The 23,806-nt window shown below is 42.5% G+C and overlaps 1 protein-coding gene across 1 annotated transcript; it reads right to left on the minus strand.

Annotated features, from left to right (window-relative positions):
- Positions 1-1,261: 1,261 nt before the first annotated feature.
- Positions 1,262-22,906, minus strand: paqr6 (progestin and adipoQ receptor family member VI). Its single transcript, XM_035608659.2, has 8 exons — positions 22,677-22,906; positions 12,789-13,060; positions 12,331-12,458; positions 10,812-11,017; positions 8,422-8,548; positions 7,012-7,108; positions 6,419-6,563; positions 1,262-4,461 (listed from the first exon to the last, which is right to left on the minus strand). Exons 1-8 carry the CDS (start codon positions 22,690-22,692, stop codon positions 4,196-4,198), a joined length of 1,257 nt encoding a protein of 418 aa, XP_035464552.1. The 5' UTR covers positions 22,693-22,906; the 3' UTR covers positions 1,262-4,195.
- Positions 22,907-23,806: the final 900 nt, after the last annotated feature.

Raw genomic sequence — 23,806 nt, forward strand, 5'->3', positions numbered from 1 at the left:
TGAGAGAAAGTGGAACTCCTGTAAGAGCTTTGCAGCGGCAAACTTTACTTTTTAATACTCCAACCCTTTTTCATATGATGAGCAGACAATTGACAAATTTTCTTTCGGATTCATTTTTGTGTGTGTGTGTGTGTGTGTGTGTGTGTGTCTGTGTCTCCTGCTAATAATGAACCACTCTGAGCACTTTACTGTTCACCCTGCAACACATTAAACACAATGAGCCAACTGTTGGAGTCCAACAGAAGCAGACAGTCCGTAAAAATAGAAAGAGCCAAGGACAATGGCGGAGTGACAGTGATGATAAGTTAAGTTACCTAATCTGAATTGTTCTTTGAAATTCATAGTTTCACTTTCTGAGCTCAAATTTCTGAATCCAGAGATTGTTTTTAATCAAGTCACACTTCAAAGACTTCATCCCGACAAGCTGCACTGAGGAAAAAACAACAACTACATTTGACCAATTATAATGTTTACTGCATCTTCAACAAAAAAAATTTAAAAAGGAAAGAAAAAAAAGAAGAGGGAACAGGAAGAATCTTGTAGAATAGATTTTGGGTTTAAGGTTCAATCAAGACGTTGACCCTCATCCCAAGGCCCTCGGACATAGAAAAGGCTTCTCATCCGGGGACAGGAGGAACGATCGGACTTAAAGGCTAAATATTGGCCTAGGTTTCTTGTTCGATTGATAATTCTATTTTGTAGTGTGTTGTTTCACCCATGAATTGGTTTTCCTTTTTGGCTGTTTTTTTTCACATGAAAGCTGATCAACATATGAGGATGAGGGACTCTTGTTGTTCTGCACTGCCCTCTGCTGGCCACTCGTACACACTACTCGGACTCGGACTGGGGTGAAAATGGATAATCTGCCATTTGTCCAATAATCTATATTTTTACAAGATTATTTTGGCATGGTTTTAGATGATAAACATGAATCCAGGTGCATATCTTAATGATATTAATGTATGTAGCCGAAGAGCTGCAGGAAATAGTAGATGTAATCACAAAGTCGATTGATAGAGAAATGAATTGACAGTATTTCGCTGATTAATTGTATAGATAACATTTGACCCTTTCTCCCGCTGGGATTTTGTACACAAAGCAATCAATAAAATATCGAACAGATTAATCAATAGAAAAAAAATAATCTTTTGTTTGTAACTCATAACTACAGTGCTCAGTATATTGGCAAAAAATCTGTCTAAACTTAAAATAATGGTGGTACAAATGTAAAATTACGCCCCAAAAATGATTCCAGTGACCATTTTTTACATTTATAAAAGGCTTAATTTATTAAACAGGTCTAGTAGAACAAAGGTAGAAAATTACAAATTATACACGAGTAAGTATTTACACATTTCCAGAGCAGTTTCTTGTGGATAAGGAACAAACCTTATATCAAAAGACAAGTTGCACTAAACTTTTCAAAAAGGCACCAGTTACTCTTTCAAACCAACTTTTTCCTCTCTTTTTTTGACACAGAACTATTATTGTGGAACCAAATGGTTCTTTGCTCTCTGTTTCACGTATCAAACATCCTTCAATACACTGTATTTATTGAAAAAGAAAATCTGATCATTACAACCTGCATCAGGAGTGAGGAGTGAAACCGACAAGGTTTACAGGACAAACGTCCTTTGTAGTGAAAGTGATCAGGTCTGAATTTGTAATTGATAAATTGGTCAAAATAATTATATAACTGCGAATTAAGAGAGGAAATATCAGCATGGATACCGAACAAATGAGCACGAGTTAGATGACAAAAAAAATAACCCAAAACCCAAAAGAAAGCTACAGCAGCAAAGATCCAAACAAGTTTGGGTCGATGGAAAACGAACCACATCAGAGGCCAGAAATGATGCAATTCCAGGAATCGACGGGGTCAAAGCGAGGAGCGCTGTAAGATGATGACTGGAGAGGGAAAATAATAAATGAAAAAATCAATGGACGCTCGGCAGGAGCCTGAGAGGAGATACAACACAAACCGCACTGTGGGCAAACACTGCTCGGTTCTGTCTGCAACATGAAGAGCAGCGGACTTCTCATACCGTGCACAATATCTTAAACAATACAAAAAGTGTGTGTGTGTGTGTGTGTGCGCGTGTGCGTGCTCTTTGTGATTCTACACATTCGCCGTGTCCGACATTTCTACCTCAGCGTCCGACACGGACCTGAAACGCATCTCATTCCCATAATATCACATACATTTCCGCTCTTTCAAAACTCTCCACCGACACATATAAAAACCAGTGTATGAGCGAGTGTGTGTGTGTGTGTGTTAGACACGTGTTCCCTGTGGATTGTGTAAAAAAAAAAGAAAGAAAAAAGAACTACTGGTGTTAACAGGTGTAAATTTGTGCCACTAAAATCACACAAGCCTTGTGAGCAGTTTGTCAAGTAGCGTGAGCTTCACTGAAATCTGGTGCCACAACAGAGATGTTCAAGTAACATGACAAGACTCAGTTTCCTATTAAAACCCATGAAACACTCCTGCCATGATCCCGAATGTGCCCTCTGCGGGACAAATAAAGGAATATCTCATGGCACTATCACGGATGTATGATCTAATCTTATCAAGTCATTTTTGTCCCTGGAGTCTTTTTGTCTTCATGTAAGTAAAGAATGAATAATCCAAGATAATTTGAACCCATTTGTGAAGGTCGCCATCGGGAGATGATCTTCATTATCGTGCATTCTTTTATTCTTTTGACAATAAAATGCCCATAAATTGTTTTTCCAACCAACAGGCCAGAGAATGTTTAACATATTTGTCTGAAAATGGATTCAAAAGATCAGTGAAAAAAATAGCTGCAATCAACCCAATGATTTATCTTGTAATCTTCCAGGTCCTATACGGTCACTAATACGTTGATTAGTGCTGGAGACCCATTTAAAACTCAATTATGGTCAAAAATGACATGTCAAGATTGAACTTTGTTTCAGTGAACCATTGCTTTATTAAGAGTTATAGTTATTGTCTAAAACAACCTAGATGCCCCCGTAAAATAAAGAAAAAACACATATTCAGCCCCATTTCTGCACCAAAAATAAGCAATAAATACCATCAAATTCTATAAATACAGGACAATTATTATTTCAGTGGTAAATGTAAACAACAATCTCCATGGGGCGATAGAGTATATACAGTATATAAGTTTGACTGTTTTTTTTGGACTGCAATTGATCACAATAAAACGACCCCGTGTTATGAATAAATATTCTTTTTCCCCTCACAATTTCTCTTCATTCCACAGACAGTCGTCATAAACCACGAGTGTGGAAGATCTGTCTAGAAATATGAGATGTGCAAATTCTTCTAAAGCCAAATTGAAGCCAATTATGTTTGTTTCTAAGTGTAACTACACGTGATGGATGTTCAAAATGGATCTTTTATACGTAATGAAAGAAGAAGAGAAAAAAATAATTTGTGTCATTTGTTCAGAGCAAATTGTTGAAGACCCTCAGGGGGCATGAGGCCACCATAACGCTGCCATGGAAACACAGTTATAAAAATGGTCGCGGCCTTTTTAATCATCGCCGCACTGTAAACCCCCCCCCGCCCACCCCGTTGTGGGGTTCATAATTAGACAGGCAATCAGAAAGAGAACCACGCCGGCCTCTGCAAATCAATTCCAGTCAGTGCAGAGTGGAATCAATAGGTGGATGTGTAAGAGCGGGCAATCCAATCTGCATTATATTACGTAGAGTCAGACGAGGGGTTGTCTCCGCTGCTTCGTGCACGGAACAACTTCACTGACCAGTTTGTCCAGACACAAAGATTTTTTTCAATTAGTCATTAACGGAGTTAAGGGCCTAGCACGCATCACCAACTCACAGTATAAAATCCCTGCGCCTGTGAACCGTTCATGTTTCCAGTTTTGAGATTTGAACCTGCACTTGTAGTGATCTACAATAAGGCACTTACGTGTCGTGTGAATACAGCTTCCTTCAACCCAGAGCCCATCAGAAAAAAAAGGCTTCAATAAACGTCACTGGGTCCTCAGCTGCTCAGTAAACACGTGGACAAAATACTTCAGCTGTGTTACGGTTAGAAGAATGCTGCAGCGCTCATCAAAAACTTGATAAAAGCATCGGTGTTAAACAAGCACTACAGTACACTGTTAACGAGCGGCCCAAACCTTTCCTTTTTGGAAAGCGAGGCAGCCGTCGGCGTGGCTGCGGGGCGACAGGCGCGCCCTCACTTCTCCTTGCGCTCGCACGTGGACGCGCGCGGCGGGCCGGAGCCGCTGCAGGACTTCCACAGCAGCGGGGCGCTGAAGACACCGATGACGCCCAGGTTGAGGACGAGGCTGGCGACCAGCACGCCGACGGTCCCCAAGAAGGAGGGCGTGGCCCCTTGGGCCAGGAGCCACGCCCGCCGCGCCGCCATGTCCGCTATCACGCCCTCCATCTGGAAGTGGGTCCCCACCACGGCGCTGACGTGGAAGAGCTGGTGGCTGTGGCCTGCGCGGGGGGGGGGGCGACGAGAGAAGATTCAACGTGTGGAGCGAGAGGAAACAGGTACATGGATGAAATGGAATGTGCCTGGTATTTTGCCTCACACACACACGACACACAAACACCACAATGCAACAATTCTGTTTTCAATTACACCAGCAGAAAAGATAACAGATGACCAAAAGTGTTGAGTGAACCACTTAAAGTACTCCATCAAGCAAAACCACCCAATACTCTCTGGTTCCATCTTCTCAAACGTCTGAATTTGCCGCTTTCCTCCTTTTTTGTATCATTGTAGATGAGATCTGTGGGTTTCGGTCTGTCGGACAAGCTGAGCAAAGTTGTCACCTCCTAACAGGTAAATGATCTCTTGCTCAAAGAGAAAAAGGATCGGATTAACTGAAAATGCAAACATCGCTATTTCCGGCCTCACTGGCAGAGGTGGCGCCCAACACCATCCGCTTTTCAGCTTTGGATGCAAAAACTAGTCAATGAATCAATTGGCTGATTGAAAGAGTAGCATGTAATTTTTCAAACATTCGCTGTTTCAAGCTTCTCACATGAGGCATTTCTCACTTTATTTTATAAACAATTCATCAAATGAGAAATTAATTAATGATGAAAATAACTATTAGCTATAAGGATCTGGTAAAAATGTAATAATAATAAAAAAATACTGACAATGTTAGCTGGGATTGGCTCCAGCGACCCCCCGCGACCCTTAAATGGATAAAGCGGTAGGTGATGAATGAATGAATGACAAAATCTAACTGTAAATCAGTCAACACTCAAAATCACCATTTCACTGACAAAACATACTAATTCAGTTTTAACACTGAGTGTTACTCAACACTTTTTGTTCAATATTTTCCAAAGAAAAATTTGACATTTGACACATTCATCCCTAATATCTTAACATTCTCTGAGTAATTGTGTGGTTTTTTTATTGTGATTCATAACCAGTAGTTTTTAGGTCATTTGTTGAAGTGATGTCCTATTGTCAAAGGGCAAATCAGTGCATATCTCTAAGTAAAAAAACAAAAGAAGAAAAAATTCATCTGCTTGTTTCAAAACTTTAAAGTGAAACTGAGGTGGACGTTTATTAAACAGACTATGGGACGGCTGTGGCCCAGGCGGTAGAGTCGGTCGTCCACAAACCAAACGGTCGTCGGTTCGATCACAGCTTCCCTTCGTCCACATGCCGATGTGGACGAAGGGACGTCAGCGCTGTATGAATGTGTGTGAATGGGTGAATGTGACTTGTCCTGTAAAGAGCTTGTGTGGTCAATAAAACTAGAAAAGCCCTATATAAATATTGTCCATTTACCATTTACCATAATTTTACCCGAAATTAACCGAGTAAATAGCAATTCAGTTTTTTTGGGGTTTGTTTTTAGCCTCATTAGTCGACTCTTTTCTCTTGCACGGTGCAGCTCCTCCTCTGCCTTGGGAAGTGTGTGAGCCTCGGACGATGAAAGGCCTTGGTCGTTTGCAGACAATGAACACTTTCGGCTGAAACTTCACCAAAATAAACAGAACACAATCAAAGGCGCAAGTGGGAAAAGTTTACACAATATCAAATCAAAAGCGCGTTTGATACAGAGCCGCTGTTCAAGAAATAAAAGCAACAGGCCCACATGGAGGGTAAGCGCTCACTCACCCTACTGTCCTGTTGGTTTTCAGGGAAGATTTAGACACTGAAATTGTTTTCCTTTATATGCACGTTTCAAACTTTTAATTCAGAAGGTTACACTTCTAAATGTACTGGAGCTGCTGGGGATGAAACATCTGCCTCACATGTGTTGAGATTCTTATGTTCTCACACAGAAAAGCAAAGACGAGGATGCGTCCACAGTCATTTTGCCAATATTCCTTCTTACTGTTGCATTTAGTCAGGGTTTGCCGTTCTAGGCCAAACAAAACACTAGTTTACGACCCGGCGCAACGTCCATGACGGACATACCAAAGTAGTCGAATCGCCCTGGGGCCAGCCTCTCCGGGAGGTGGGCGGTAAACAGGAAGCAGGTGAGGAAGGCGAAGAGGAGGTGGTAACAGTGACTGGACAAGGCGCTGCTCGGGCTGCAGCTTCCCCCGCAGCACAGAAGAATCTACGCGAGGACCGACAGAGTTCAGAATTTGATATATTTAAGAGCCAATGGTCGCTCAAAGGGTAACAGAGAAGATGAAACACTGATTAAAAAGGTACAAATAAATGTAAAACGGAGATTGCTTTAATTAGCACTGATAATTAAAGCACCGTCACAACATTTCTGACCTAGTTCAGCACAAAAACCAGCGGGCAACTTGTGCATTGCCCAAACTACCAATCACAGTGATTAGGGTTAGTTTCTGGGTTAGTGAGCCAAAGCCCTTAACCTGGCATGAATTTGCTCTGGTCTTTTACATAATAATAATAGTAATATTTCAAAGACACAAGCAAAAATACAGTATATCATAGTGGACATTAAGGTTTCAAATTCAGCGAGTGTTCATACACAGTATGTGCAGTGTCATAATATGTGGATAACAGCACCAATGGCCAGTTCTCGCACTCACCCTGTAAAACAGAGGGACAGTGTCAAATATAAACGGGATGACAAACGCTCCCGTCCTCAGAGCTTTACTTCTCTGTGGGAACTGCAACTCCAGGAACCTGCAGAGACAGAAAAGGGCAAACAATCAGGGAAACGGGTTGATCTATTGGGTGTCAGAATCAGATTCAATTTCCACTTGCACAATATACACTGAGCACACACGGGGGCGAAACGATGTTCCCCATAGATCAGTCACACTTTTAAAAACAGAGGCGCATGAAAAGAACAGGAAAACACATTTAAAGAAAAAAAGCAGCTACACTAGAGCTGACAAACAACCAATACAATATGATGTGTGTGTGTGTGTGTGTGTGTGTGTGTGTGTGTGTGTGTGTGTGTGTGTGTGTGTTTGTGTGTGTGTGCGCGTGCGTTTGTGTGTAAATACATATCAGTGTTTCCCACACATTGACTAGACATAGTCTAATTTGTTTTTCCACTTTTCATAGCAACATAAAATACCTCTTAATGTGCGTTCAAAGTATAGATCACATAAAGAGTCAATGCAAAGACGCGAATAGACGCGAATGTGTGTGTTTTGCACCGTTGCCTCTGCAGAGCAGCTCTCAAGTCTCAGTTTGCCACCAGGCAGCGCAGCGCCCCTCACGTCGTGCTGGCGCTCACGTGCACACGTGCCAGTACCAAAATGAGGGGAAGGCTGATATGTAAGAACTGCTCACCCTCATTCAACAAAACCACAACAGGAGGTAATTATCTCCGTCTTCTGTGCAGAGTTACAAGTGCATCACCCGAGGTCAGGCTGATTCCTGCAGATCGTTCGATGCCGACTTCATTTGAAGTCAGCAACACACTCCCGGGTTCTCCTGCCTCTGAATGGCTGCAGTGGGTCACAGAGACTGAAGGAATCGGATTTGTCTGGGCTTCAGTGGAGGGCTAAAGTGTCACATGTCGCTCATGTTGGCGAGAACATAAATCTGAGGTAGACACTAAAGCCTTGTATTTTCCTGGTGTAAAAAATGTGACATTATATAAACGAATGAAGCGGCAGCGAGGTTTGCTGCATTCCAGAAAAAACAATTTGTCCTGATATCTACTTTAAATCTTTCGGTGTGTGTGTGTGTGTGTGTGTGTGTGTGTGGGGGGGGGGGGGGGGATGGGTTATTGAGGGTAGATTTATGGGTAGAAAAAGAAGAATTCTTTCTGGAGCCAATGTACCTTGACTCCTTAATGCTAGATTCGAACAAATCCTTAACTTAAAAACTTAAATTAATTTTGAACACAGTTTTTTGGGGTCTGAATTTGGCTTATCAAATTTGAGCAACTCAAATTTATAGGGTTAGGGTGAGGGGCAGTGCCTTTTACATTTCAAAGTCTGGTGAGACAGATTCGCTTCCATAGGAAAACCTCGCATTACCTGGAATAGCAGGACAGGCTGGTGCAGAACAACGTGTTTCCGATGGCAATGGGGACAAAATGTTGATGGAGGAAACTGTTCACCCAACAGTCTGGCATGACGTAGTATCCGTAGCTTATGGCACAACCTGAAAACAAACACAGAACAGCGTTTAAAAAAAAAGCGTTGAATGATTCGACCTGGGAGGTTAAATTAGTTCCATCAATCTTGGTATTTGTATTTTTTCACGTCTGTGAAAAGTTTTTCTTTACTATTTGATTTGGGAAAAAAATTAACCAGGTACGTGAGATCTTAAATTATTTTCAGGAGACTCCTTGATAAAAGACATTTAATATACATTTCTAAGTGACCCCAAAAAAATGATTCAAGGCCACAACCTGTTGATTTTTATTCAGGTAGCCGGGTCTTTTCTGATGCAACCACTGGGGGTCGCTAAAGTGCAGGATCTCAAATTCTACTTATTGTGGCTTTTTAAATTTCTTAGCCTATTAAATTATTTGACATGATTAGTGTCTGTGATCTTAGAGACTGTGTTCAATCTGAACACTTTTCGTTTTCTTTTTGGTCCTGGCACTCAGCTGTGGGAGAGAGAGAGAGGGGCAGTGCGGAGCTGGCTCATGCGAACGAGCAGAGAGTTTTCAGTTCAACTTTGGTTGGTGCCGGAGCAGCCAGGCAGCGCAAGATGGACATTAAGGATTTTTTCAATTAGTTTGAATTTAATTGTGTCCTAACGAAATAAAGTGCTTCCCTTGAACCCAGGCTGTGTGTTTCGGTTTCGAGGGAACCGACGAAGTAAGGACACTTGTTACACAGACAAAGTGTAGATGGGTGCTTCCTGGTATACGGTGACTTTTCATGCCCCTATGATTTACTTAATCCTATTCACACTAAAAATGAGTCACACATTCATAACAAATGGCTTAAATTGATTATTTAGGTCTTATTTATTACTCAACCAGAGATAATAGACATTCAAAAAATATTATTTAGTGTTTTACAAACCTTTTTATTGATAAATGTATTCTATTTTATCATGTCCCCAGTACAAATTTATCAACTTCAATAAGAAGAATAATCCATTAAATGATAAAAAAACTAAAAATATTCTTTAATTACTGTATTGACTAAGCTAAACCGCCTCTAATCATAAACATAAATCAGATCAAACTATAGTTATATTTTACTATTTTCTTAATTTACTGTGTCCCTGAATTCATCTTCCACCCTGTTAGTATGTACAGTCTCACCAACCCCCACAAAAATTCTACAATTCCAAATAGACCATTTTCAGGAAGGGACATCACCACGAGATCACCCTCGCCAGAGCTCAGCCTCCAACTGTTTGTAATGTTGTTGTTCTCCTGCAGTGAGAACACCTTCCTGCAGCTCTCATCCCCTGACACACACACACACACTTTTAAAACAAGACAAATGTTGGCTCGGAGAGTGTTTGTGATATAAAGAATCAGACTGCCAGGAGCAACATCATTTTGAAGAGGCCCTCAGCTGATGTTGGTGTTTGGCTTCTGCTCTGAAATGCGACAGAACAAATACAGTGACACACTGTGGTTGAGGTTATCCTGAAACACTGTACCCTGTAGTAGACAGACAACCGATGCTGGAGGTAAAACAAGCTTTTCAGATGAACACTGCTCTGAATTCTTCCAACACGTGTTTTTGGGGTTTATCCTTTCTTGACATTCTTGTGCAGGGTTATGGGAAAATATTACTCGCGAGGCCAAGCAAACATTTTCTGGGGCACAGATAAGCCGTCAAACAAATAATTAATCAAGGAGGGATGACAGAGAGGAGTTATTATTACATGTGGTTTAACATAATATGGAAATCAGGCTGATCACATCTAGCTGACGACACTGGTCACTGGTTTAACTTTTTTTTGTTCCTCCTTAAAAGAAATTGCGTGATGTTTTAATTTTACTAAATAAAATACACTGATAATATGTCCATATGCTTCTGTTTTGATTGATAATATAAACTGCACATCAAAGTTGAGGGGGGAATGCAAATGAGCCGCATATTATGCACCAAACTCCTTCAAAATAAATAAGAATAGTGAGAAACCAAATTTTGTATCTCTGACTTTGTTGTTTAAGGAGCTCAGACAATCACTCATTGGTCTCCCTGAAGCTGCTTTCAGACCTGCACTGAAGTCCGGAAGAATTTCCTGAACTTTCCTGCGTGAGAATGAAGCAAGAAAATCTCCAGAAGATTCACGGCGAGCGAATGTAACGGAAATTTCCCTGTGGGTGGGAAAATGTCTGATTTGGACAATCTCCTGCTGCGCTTCCAACGGCAAACGGCAAAAAACAGCGCGAGGCAAAGATCGCTCCCGTCCCCTGGGGTCGCGCCGCACAAGTCGCAGGTCTTACCCAGGCTGTAGAGGCTGAGCGCCCCGTAGTCAAAGAAGTAGCAGATGTGGCGGGACTCGGGAGACATGGTGCTGAAGGTGTGTGCACAGCTGGAGGTGAAGGGGTAAATGCAGATGAGCACCATGTACACCAGCAGCGGCCAGGTGTAGCTGTCGCTCAGGAAGTTCAGAGTGGAGCACAGGACGCAGAAACGCCACAGGAAGTACCTGCGACACAAAAACAAGCTTTGTCTTTTTTCTTTTTTTTTGCCTTCATAATAATCAGTTGAGCTCAAAACTGGATCTCTCCGACAGCTACAGTCCCACGCTGCTACACGCTGTTGTGCTTGGACTTTTCTAACATCCTGGACTCGTCCCGTGTATATTTTGATTCCGGCTTATGTACATTTTGGGGGGGGGTCCTTCCTCAATTTTTTCCCACCTATCTAATAATCTTAAAAGTATGTTTTATCCACAAGCTGATTTTTGTTCTCCAGCACTGTGAGGAATTTAAGGGATTACATATCAGATACCAAACAAAGATCCTCAGATACTCTGTTCAGGTTTCCGCAGCAGGAAAGAAAACACCTGAATTCCTTTCACTGCATGTTTTCATTTTGAATACCAGATTTATTTTCCTGGTCTCAACCCTTCATGTTCTTGGTCATTCATGTATGTGAATGCTTGTATGTTATGTTTGTTTATAGTCTCGATTCACAAATGATGCTGGAACCAAGTTGTACAAAGTCATAAATGTATTGAAAGGTGCATTGAAAAAAATATGGTATGAAATAGATTGTTTAAATTAACATTTGAATGAATACTTACAGTGTGATTGGCTTTGAGTTAGAGAACACTTAAAAAGGTCCTTTTTTTAAAGTAGGTCTAGGTGCATTACAATACTGTGAACGCACACATAGTCAGAGACCGGTGTGCTCTTTTCTTTTACAGAAGCTATGAGGACGTCCGTAATTTTGTGATGTCACAACTATACAGTCACCGCCCTCAGCCCTTCTAACAGTTTTAATAGCAACACATCACAAGCTAGGAGACAAAGAAATGACGAGTAAATGCTGCTCGATCATCATTTTATCATTGCACAGCGTTACCAAAGAAGGATAGTAATTGTTAGCTCAAGTTAATTTTATCTGAAATACTGGATCAATTTATGTCGAATTATGTGTTCGCCTAATTTCAGCACAGTCTGATTTTAAGTTGCATTTACATGCGAGTTTTACAAAGTCCGCCTCGGCCAATCAAAAAAAGACAGTGTTCCTTCCTCATAATCACGGCTTTATCTTCTTACCAATGTCAAAACTTCCAATAAAACACAGTAAAAGTGTAAAATGTGAGACCTTTACTGAGGTCCTTTCAAGCGCACACACACACACACACACACACACACACACACACACACACACACACACACACACACACACACACACACACACACACACACACACACACACACACACACACACACACACACACACACACACACACACACACACACACACACACACACACACACACACACACACCATGTTGGTAAGAAGTGGGTCCAGATGTTGATCGTCTCGTTGTTCATCTGGAAGCTGCTGAGGACACAGTCCAGAGCTGAGCTCCGGGGGTGACGGTATCCGGAGATGATGCTGTCCTCCCTGAACACCTGAGGACCAACCACACAGTCCAGTTGAACAATGGCACTCTACACAGCTCTGTCGATCCCCAGGGGGAGAAATTCAGTGCTCGTCTGCACCCAAGTAGTGTACCAACAAGTACACAATTGTGACAAGTGCCTTGAGATTATAGAATGTTGTGATTTGGCCCTAAGTAAAATTAAAACTGAATTGAACTGAAGGGTGATCAGGAGGAGTGTACAGAACTCTTCCTTTGTTATTTATGACCTTGTGGCCCTATGGCAGGATAAAAACAAAGTGTAGGAAAAGCTTCCAGATACTCAATAAGTATTGAAGAGAAGGTCTTATTCCTTTCTTACCTTGGGGACCTGTTGGATGTTAAAGAGCTGGGGAAGCTTGATGCTGAGCATGTCTGTGGGCAGTCTGATGGCACCCCTCCCCCTCTGACAAACCTCCCTGAGCCTGGCACGGCCCCCGCGACTGAGGACTAACCACACCGGGTAGTCAAAGACCGGGATCCGGGCCCCTCGTCCTGGACTGTCCGGTTCCCATCGCAAGCAACGTCCCCAGCCTTGGCTCCAGCCCCCTTCGACACCCCTGCCGGCCCCGATCCCCCGCCACACTGGAAACACTGCAAGGACACATTACGGAAACATTCATATGGCAGCCGCAACTGTTTTTCTATGTAAAGCTAAAGTGGAGTAATGGCGTCCGGAGCAGAGAATAATCTGGGCATAGCACCCAGCGTTCCATTATACCTCGGAGCTTGGAGCTTGGTGTTTATCCTTCCATTATAATCTCGGAACTCGGAATTACGACCTCCGAGTCGGAAATTGCACCTGGAACGCTTCTCCGAGTTGGAATTCTGACACGGGAGGTTGACAGGAAAAGTCACCGCGCTGAATTCTGGGCCCAGAGATCCGACTTTCGATGTATAATGGAATGCAGCATTAGTGCATTCTACAGCTGAGGTCCAGAACCACGCTCAAATACCATGTTCAAATCATACAATCATATTCAATCAGACTCATTTTCTTCTAAAAAAAAGTTACGAAAGAAGGTTTTTTGGGAAATGGTGATTTGTTTGTCCAATGACCTTGGCTCCTTTTCATTTGTGATAACTTGCGGAATGAAAGGGATTGTGTCGTCAGGTGACGTGCATTCATTCGTAGACAAATTTCCATTGTCGGTATGAAATCATGAGAGTTTCGCACGAGATGCGGCGCGCTACCGTCATCTCGATCGTTTGGTGTGAGGCGGTGATCCGAGCGGTTTTAAGTCGGTCTTCTTCTCGTCTTGACGTCACGATAAAATCAACCGCGTTTGATATTAACGTAAGTTTTTGGTCTTCGCTCGCGCAGATGGTGTCGTGAACATTGTCTACAACCAATAGGTGAGCTCTTTCCAGAACCAAACCGGAAGTAGAAAAGCGTGTAGGGGTCGGGGAATACGTGCTGCCACATCGCCTGGAGACTCCGGCGAAGCCTCGAATGCTGCGGTTGCGAAACTACCTGGTTGCGAGAACGGGGACAGCGCAGGGGACGGAGCAACGTGGTAGTTTCGAAAACCGAGGCGTTCCAGGCCTCACCGGAGTCTCCAGGCCATGTTGCAGCACGCATTCCTGTGGTCTCCACGTTCCGCGGCATCTTCTCTTTTTCTTGTTGGCTTTTATTTTTCTGTACAGACCATTGCACACGCACACTAGGACACCTAGTGGGACACCTAGTGGCTAAAAGCTGCTGGGGGCTAGACTGCGACTAAAAACGCTGTGACTAATGACAAATTGTCTTTAGATGTGAGGGGGTGTCAGACTGAATGTCTGCGTCCAAACTAACCCTAACCCTCTCTTCAGTGTCTTCCAAAAGTCGTCTAGTGTATGGGAGGCATGAGTTGCTGTGCTGTCTGGAGTGTATATGTCCGTGCGTGTGTATGAGCATGCGCTCATGTTTGGGGCAAATAATTGCACCAGGGTCAAACGCAATTGTGTTGCTCCCGCCCCAATCAGCACAACACCCCGGTGGACACACTGAAATTCCTCTTTTACTTTAGCGCAAACAGACACCGTGAACACACCATGGAGCATTCACAAGCAGCCACACTGCAGCTACACTTCCATGCAGTGAGCATGCGGATGAGATGCAACTGATCCATTTCACCGGTCTGCACGTCAGCCAGCTGGAGTTCTGCTTTTTGATTTGTAGACAGGACTTTATCCAGCTGTACTTCCGACTGTGTGTGTGTGTCTACGGGCCACTTTCACCGGGCTTTGCAACACCCGTGGACTGCATGAGTCACCCTGCTGGGAACACGGAGGGAGGGCGAAGTGTGGCTGACGGAGCAGCTGTTTTGGTCTGACACGCTGGTGCTTGTGGCAATAATTATCATACAGCCTCGAAATTACGAATAATTGTGCTGACACAGGGCGTGTGACAGACGTCACGGGTTTACTTAAAAGGCAACCTATTAGGAGTGCACTCATTATTGAAGTCTGCATTTTCATCCTTTCTGCTGCCGTTGCCATGGACTGAGCTTGTTTTGCTCTGTCAATCTGACATATCAACATATCGGATTTCTAGACTTTGTGTTCCAGACAGAAGGGCAAATATCAGCAATAAAAAGATTAAGACGATTATTTATTAGTCCCACAACAAGGACATTTGTCATGTTACAGCAGCACGGGGGATAGTTAAAAATAGGAAGCACCAGTAAAAACGTACTGAACAAGTAAACATGCAATGTAGACATGAATATATAAAAAATTGCATTATCATTATCATTAACAAAAAATGAAATGACAGAGGACTCAAGTGTGATGTATTTGCTGACTGGAGCCAACACTGAGAACAATGTCCTTTTGTGGCTGCTCTTGAACATCAATTTGAAGAATGCATGGCTTTGTCCCATTGCTGTTGCCTGTGACAGAACACAAGCATGATAATAACATGTTTTTGTGAGCCGGTATTACAAAAGGCATTCTTTCTCAAGCTTCCTGGCTCCTGGCAGCACAAGACCAATGCCCTCCCAAGTAATATTCCCACCAAGTTTGGTGAAAAATCCGTCCATGCATTTGAGTTATTTTGTACCCACACACATGGGTGAAAATTTGGATTTGCATAGGGCTTTGCAAGCTACACAAGGCTGCTTCTATAGAGGTGGAAAACAAAGAAGGTAATAAATAAAGTTTTGTTTTTTCATTGAAAAAAATGATCATGTCACTATGACAGCCAGTATTAAGTTTGGAGACATTTTAGATTCGCTATGATCATGTATTCGTAACAGACACTGGGCCACGTAAACAAATAGTTTTCATTCAATGGACTTAAAATACACATTACTGCAAGAGTAATGTCAGACTTCAGGAGGCATGGCTTGTAAAGTGAAATTCCACTTTCACCATGTACAATATTTTCAAAATGGAAAGCCAAATCTGTCATTGGACCGTAATCCCGACCGGCCTGTCATCTCTCCCCAGACCTGACAGGACACAACATTTTCTTGGTCTCCCCCTCGTCAGCTCGTACCCTGAGGGATCGCTCCCTGGCAGCGTAGGAGCAACAAGAGGCGACCCCGCCACATACTGCAACCCAGCTGCAGGCCCCGGCCTGTTAACTGTGACAGAGTGAGCTTTGTGGAGACTAAGGCCTCGACAGTACAGGGGCCAGGGGTTGACACTGAACGGGATGGAAATGAGGCTCAACCTGCACACACGCACGTATACACACACACTGTCCTACCACATGCGCAGGCTCTTCGTACACGAACATGCATGCACGCTGGTACAAATCCCGCATTCGTCACTGCTGGAAAGTATATAAGCACACAAACAACAATGCACACAAGACAGCTTGTGTTGATGACAATAGCTGGGAAAAGTCACTGGGTTCACCGCAGTGCGGAGGGGGAAGAAAAAAAAAAAAAAAAAGCTAATCTGAATTCAGATCACTGGCATCATGTGGTGCCAATGATTTGAATAGTCAATTTGAAATATGATTCTTGCGAGCTGTGTCGTATGACTGATTTCAACTTCATGCATTCAAATGTATATTTATGTATGGATAGATAGAGAGAGAGAGAGAGAGAGAGAGAGAGAGATAGGAGACAGACTCTCCTCAGAAATGACAAAGAGACGTCTATGCACTTTCGCTCCACAGAGCCTGGTGACCCAGCGGAAGTGTGTGTCCTGTCACGCTGTCCGACTACAAGTGTTAAAGAGTTTGATTGAAACCCCTATCTCACTTCAGACACATGCACGAACACACACCAATGGTCTTCTCTGCTCTGCTCAGGACCAGAGCAGAAACGTCAGTGCAACATGCTTATCCTTCAATACACAAAGAGGGCTGCGCCGTCTTTGCGCATCAGAATCAGACCAGTTAAGTGGAAAAACACCCTAGTCCGGCACTTAATCCTGCATTATGACGCAACTCTCCAAGATCAGAAGACAAAACACACAGCACAGTGCGTTAAATAACGATTGAAAAAAAGGCACATTGGATTTCCAAAACAAGTTTCCAAAACCCATGATGTTACAACATTGACATGTCGCAGCACACACAGGCCAAAAGCCTCACTCCCTTTTCACCTCACCCTGCTTCCTCGGCTCATCCTGCTCACTTGATGGAATAAGTGAGTCACGTCTTCTCCTGAGACCAGGAGACGCGTTCGCGCGGTATATAAGACGGAGGGGTTAAATAATCTAATCAATAATACCGTTTGTGGAGCCTCTCGAAAACTTGCCTTTGACGAGGGCTTTGACAGTCGTTTAAGTGGTTTATTAAATCTCGTGTGCAACCTCTCTCAAAAAAAGAACATCCACTTCTAAAAGGTGACTGTTTTCCCGGAGATAAAAAATTCCTAAACATCCTGAGTTTCCAACTACTGTTCATATTTGTAAAAGCGATTCATGAACACTGTCATGTCTTTGCAAAAAAATGGTCGGCCCACAATGTATCTGTTAACCACAGAAAGTTTGTTTTCTTGACTTTCTATGATACCGTGGCTTCACCAAAGAACTTTGTCAGCTCAAAAACTAAAAAACTAAAAATATCCATGCCCCTGACATGATTTTATTACCTTACACAATAACTAAGACACAGTTCAACACAGTAAGAGGGAGCCAGGGTGCGGTCAGAAAGTGTAAGGAAGATGTAAGAGAGACGGTTTGCTTTAATTTGAGGATGTTTACATGCTCATTTAATGAGCCTTCTTGTTCATATTCCCTGGGCTTTACAGGACAGAACATTTTTTTAAATATAGTACAAATTAAATGCGGTTTAAATTAGAAGTAATAGCTTGTGATTTTTGTCCATCTTAAGTTGCAATATAGATCCATGTCAGTCCAGAGTCATAATATATGTAGTGAGGACTTAGTATAATTTGTCACAGTTAACCATGGAATGCTGCAGCGATGACCGGAAACACTGTTGGCTCACAGTGACCTTGACCTTTCACTTTGAACCGTCAAATTCTAATCCTTGCATCCAAGTGGACAGTTTGTGCCAGATGTGATGAAATTCCCTCCAGGCATTCCTGAGATATTGTGTTCACAAGAACGGGATGAACGGAATGTAGTCATGCACGTCTGTGTCGAAACAGACAAGATGTTGAAAGGACTCTAACAGGAATTTATTACAAAGGTGTATTTCGTCATTATTAGCATATGAAACGGCCAAAAACGTGTGTTTGTGAGGTCACAGTGCCGTTGACCACCAAATTCAAATTCATAATTTATTCCAGTTCAATCGAGTTCATCCTCGAGTCCGTGTGAATGTTTGTGCCAAATTTGAAGAAGTTCCCATGTGGCGAGCCTGAGATATGGCGTTCACGAGAACAGGACAGACGGTTGAAAGACGCAATACCTCTCGCCGTGACTGCCAGCACAGAGGCATAATAATCATCATGTTATCATATTTAATATTTCCTTGCATGTCTTTTGCAGTCAATGACTCCATGAAGTGTTTGACCAATAGACGTCTCCTACACCTACAGGAGATTTTGGGCCAAGGTGGACTGAGATACCTCTCTCCAACACTTTCAACAAAGAACAAAGTTAATTCCTCTAGTAGGATTACAGACTTTTGAGGTACATGATAGCTGTTATGGAGGTATCTAAAAGACCTGACTAAGATTTTCTGTAACCCACCTGCTCATTGCTGCTTAGACTGAGATGATACCACGAGCATTAAAAAAAAAATCCCTTTTCTAGTCTTTAACGAAAATTTTTGTCATACAAACATGACATTACAATCTCTTCAAAGGCCTAATAATGAAAAACTACACTGTGTTTATGTCCTTAAAAGGACATTCCCTTGTTAATAAAAACAAATTCTGGAGAACGATTTCAACAAATAATCTAAGCAACGCATTTTGTGGAGGCAGTCATATGCACTACTGTTAGTAGTTGCATATACTCAACTTTAACTGTAGACATTTCAAGTTTATTCTCAACATTTTGTCCTCCATATTCAAATTTTTTTTTTTTTTAAACCTCTGACTTAGTAAATCTTTTTTCTCGACATTTCAACTTTATTCTCAAAATGCAAAACAGAAGAAAAAAATCTTGCTCTTCTCCGTACTTAAAATGGTGTTTTTTTTAGTCGCAATACCACGAGTGGCCTCCGGGCCAATCTGGCGGCAAGGCTAAGTCGCGACCAGTTCTCTTAATACATCCATGATTTCTCCTCTCTGTGCAAAGAAACGTTAGCTGGCTGCAGGTGGTAGTCTCTTATTTAACGCACAGATATCAACAAGAACAAGCGAGAAAGCCAATTGGTAGTTTTAGTTTTTCTCATAAGGTCAAACTTTTCCTTTAAGGAGGGTCAACACTTCCAGTGTGCCACAGGAGAGCCAGAACTATGACCAACATAGTTGTCTCGTAGCACTTTCTGACTGCACTTTTCATTTTATTTGTGTGAGTGGTGCTCATTTGTTAAAGGGTGTTTACTCGGCCAACATGAGGAGAAATGCAAGTGTGAACACGTGCAAGATATTTAATCTGACTGCTCGTGTGATCAACGGCGACAAAAAAACCTCCAGACTGCCGTTGCTACCTGTAAGACCCGTCTCAATTCTGGATTTACTCAAGCAACACGTCCTTCCCCCTTTTTTCATTTATTTCTTTTTCTTTTTTGTTCTTCTCCTGATCTCGGAAATTCTTTAGCCTCGCTTGTGATGTCGCCACGTGACCTTCCTCAATGGACGTCTTTATTGGCCGGAGGCAAACAACAAGGAATCTATGCACAGAGCATGTTGCCCACACAGACTTGACCGACGTGGCCCTGTACTGCAGCCTCGCCAGTCTCGCCTCACTCTTCTGTTGAAACTACAGAGCATTCCGGTCCTGCTGACACATGTTCAGGAGAGGACAACGCAAAAACACAGGAATAAGAGACTGGTCAGTTCGCTGCTGGTCGATGCCCTTAAGAAAAATGAAGAGAAAAAAATGTCGTGATTATCCCTTATGGTTAATCATAAACATTCCATCTCCTGTAATCTGTTGATAAGACGTCTCTGGTTCCACTCAGACCGTTTTCAGTGGAGAAATGATTTCTACGGTTTAAGTCTACTCATCCTTGAACATCAGTTCACACAAAGTGTGTCCAGAGACAAAACTCTGGCTTTTAGAGACAGAGACCTGACATGTTCTGCGAGTTCATTAAAGTTTCTCTGACATCACACAACAGTTATTTAAAACAGATGTAACAGAACACTAAGGGAACCGCGTGTTTTCTGAAACGCTTCGTCAATCAACAGGAAATCAAAACTGCCAACCGATATGATTGGATTCAAATTCCTGTTCATTACTGATTACCAATCCTTTCCTCAATTGATCAGTTAATCATTTAGTTCCTCCCCAAAAAACCCTCAGCAGCATTTGAGATGCTGTAGAAACCTTTTTTTTTTTTTCGACCACCCTCAATAATAATTTGCTTCATATAGTAAAACAAATTGTTATATATATATATACTTTTCTGTCAGACAACTATTTGTTACAGCTCCAGATGATTTTATGCTTCACTATGTTTTATATCAAAGTGAATTGAATAGCTTTAGGCTTTGGACTTCTTGTCGACCAAAACGAGCAATATTAAGATCACGTCAACATTTATAGCTTGAATATCGCAAAACACTAATTTGCCTCAAGGGGCTGAAGGACTGTCACCTTGTCCACATTCACCATTTTCAGACATTTTTATATACTAATCCCTGCATTTGCATTGTCCATGTCCCCTCACACAGCACTGTAAAGTATTTGACACTTTGTCCAAAAACCTAAACCTTGTCATGAGACTTGTTTCAGAACTTCCCTCTTTTTTGCTTCAAGTCTGCAGTCGCGCTGGAATGTTTTTCTCAAGGTGTTCCTCCTTGGTCACCCCCGTTCCTGGAAAGTGACTGCATTTCACATGAGTGAAACCGCTCAAGATGATTTAACAGTGCGCCTGTGTGCTCTTACAGAACACAAGGTGGTTCTGCGAAAAAACAAAAGGTCGAAAAAAAGGGAAAGAGTCAACGCGTAACCTCGTATTACTCAACCCAGAAAAACACCCTGCATAAGACAAAATCCATATCTCAACAGTGACAGTCAGCAGGCATTATTTGGATTGCGGGCAGCCGTTAACACCCTTTGACAAATAGAAGGAACGCCATGTCAAATAGAAACCAGCTTTAACTCTGCGCTGATCACGGATGAATCCTCGAATTTAAACAAAGACAAAGGACTCAACTGGCTCGGTGGGTTTTGCAGACATGTGCACTCTCGACATGTGCAACAACTCCCACTCAACATCTACAGCGCCTGCACCACACTATCAACACATCGTTGACCTGCTGTCAAAAGCAAATATGACAGGTACAAACTGAGAGAAGTCTGCAGATAAACATATTACAATCATCAGCTAATCCGCAGGTTGTTTCCTCCGTCGCTCAAATAAATCGACGAAATGACAGAAAACCGAGGAATTTATTGAAGGTGATGTTTTAACCAGAGCAACACGCCCAACTACACAAATAGTCCCACTGGAGAGGCTGCATCTCGTTTGAATACGTTTGAAACGATAAACACTGCAACACAGTAGGAGAACAACTCGTTTCGCAGCTCTAAAGTTAGAGGCAGATCGGTTGGCCGATAATATCGGCCGATATGAGTCTTTCTATTTCCAGGGTTTGTTTAATAAATGTGAAAACAAGGACATAACAAATAAACAGTCACGTTATTCCCAACCCAAGCAGCGAGCTGACACACAACACCTACAAACGACTAACAGACATCCACACCACATGAGAATTCAACGAGGAAGGGGCGCAGACAAACATTACAACGAAAACACATGAGTTAAGACCATAATACACGTATAGAAGAAAAATAAATGAATAATTAAGTAAATATACAAGATAAAAGTCAAGCGCCCTTACTCAGAGATGACTTTCTCAGGCTTGTCACAGAAAGTTTGATTTGCGCCTTTCATATCGGTATCGGCAATTATGTTTGCCAATAAACATAGATATAAAATTGAGGTTATTTTACAAAACTATAATATATATATATTGTAGTTTTTTGTCATAAAGTTTATGGTTAAACTGTAAAATGTCAAGACTGCTACATTTTAGTCATACGGGATGACTACATCTACAAGGACATCTCAGGAATCCATGGCAATTTTTTTTTTCACATAACTTTTATCAGCGATTTATTGGAAAGCTTTTACGTCAGCCCTCCAAAAAATCCATATCGGTAGGGCTCTATCGAAAATGACATTTCTGTTTAATTTAGCGCGTCGGAAATATCAAATCAAATAACCGATTGGTCGAGTCTTTTTTCAATTTAAAAAAAATTAAAAGACGTGGAATGTTTGTTTTCGGTCCATGCGGTGTCTGCTTGCAATCTATCCCAACATCTCCAAGCTGGAGAGGAAAAAGGGAGGGGGGGGAAAAGAGACAACAGTCGAAGAACATGTTGCCTCGGAAATATCTCCAGAGCAACGGCTCGGGAAAACACGGTGGTCACATGCAGCCAATTCTCAGGAGGACTCGGATTATCTGACTCGATCCATCGGCCCCGCGTGTGTGTGTGTGTGTGCGTGTGTGTGTGTGTGTGTGTGTGGTTCCAGATGTTTTAATACCCAGTTTGAACTGTGCAGGACTTCCTACAGTTAACACGAGCACGGAGACGTGGAGATGGACGGCCAGCGAGGAGCAACATCTCTTAACCGCGTCTGTGTGCCAATCACAAGAGAGTTTGTTTCACTCACCGCGACCCTCCGCCATGCGGAGGCTTGGACGACTCGTCCCCGTCTGCCTCCGTCGAAGAAACTCGTTTTCTTGGAAGCGCGAGACAAACCAGGGGCTCGGCGTCGTCCTCCTCTCGTCTCTGTTGGTTGTTGTTTTGTTTTTTGTGTGTGTGTGTGTGTGTGTGTGTGTGTGTCAGGATCCCCAAACAGTCAGTCAGCCTCCTTTTTCTCTTGTCCCGCGCGAGCCAGTAGGAAGCACCGCTCGGCGCTCACGTGGATAACAACAACACGAGCCATGTGTAGGTCTGTGCCGCGCCCACCACCGGTCACGTGACCGATGACACAACGGTTATTCGACGAAGGCGAACCGAATAGATTCGAAATATTGAAACACAACAAATGTATCACTGTCATTGCTTTCATATACCAAAAAAAAAAAAAATGTGAAAACTAAATATCCATCAATTTTACCAATGGGAGCCCCTGCATGAGATGCTTTCATACATTTTAAGGATGTACCATTGATGGATGGGTTAATGGCCAATAGGGCACAGGCCCAGCTAGAGAGGTCATAGGGCGCCTGGGCTGTGGAGCCTTCTCTTTTTAAATTATATCTATTATACTGTCTGAAAGTCACACAACTCAGTTAAAAGGAGGAATCTGTGAATCTGCAGTTTGCGTAACCAAGTTGAACATATCTTCTTCTTCTATGTCCGCACATTATGACATAGAGACAAAGAAGACCATACAAAATACACAAGATAACCAAAAAAGAGAAAACAATTGGACCAATGATACTCGACCCAATGGAGCCAATGTCAGCTGACACGGGCCAGAGGCGGGGTTACACCCTGGACAGGTCACCAACACATCACATTACCCACATACAGAGACAAATAACCATTTGGTCACAAACAACCTTTGGTGAGTTTAGAATTTCCAAATAATCTAACCCCAATCTGCATGTCTTTAGACGTTAGGAGCCGGAGTACCCGGAGAAAACCAAAGCAGACACGAGGGGAGAGACGACAACGCAAAAGACCTAACAGACTTGAAACAAGACCATTGTTTGCTAATCAGTTGTAATAGTTAGCTGACAATGGAGAGGTTTGAAAATAACAAAACCTGATGGCTTCACTACGTAAATTAGT

This window comes from Scophthalmus maximus, chromosome 20 (assembly GCF_022379125.1).
Source record: "Scophthalmus maximus strain ysfricsl-2021 chromosome 20, ASM2237912v1, whole genome shotgun sequence".
Lineage (NCBI taxonomy): Eukaryota > Metazoa > Chordata > Actinopteri > Pleuronectiformes > Scophthalmidae > Scophthalmus > Scophthalmus maximus.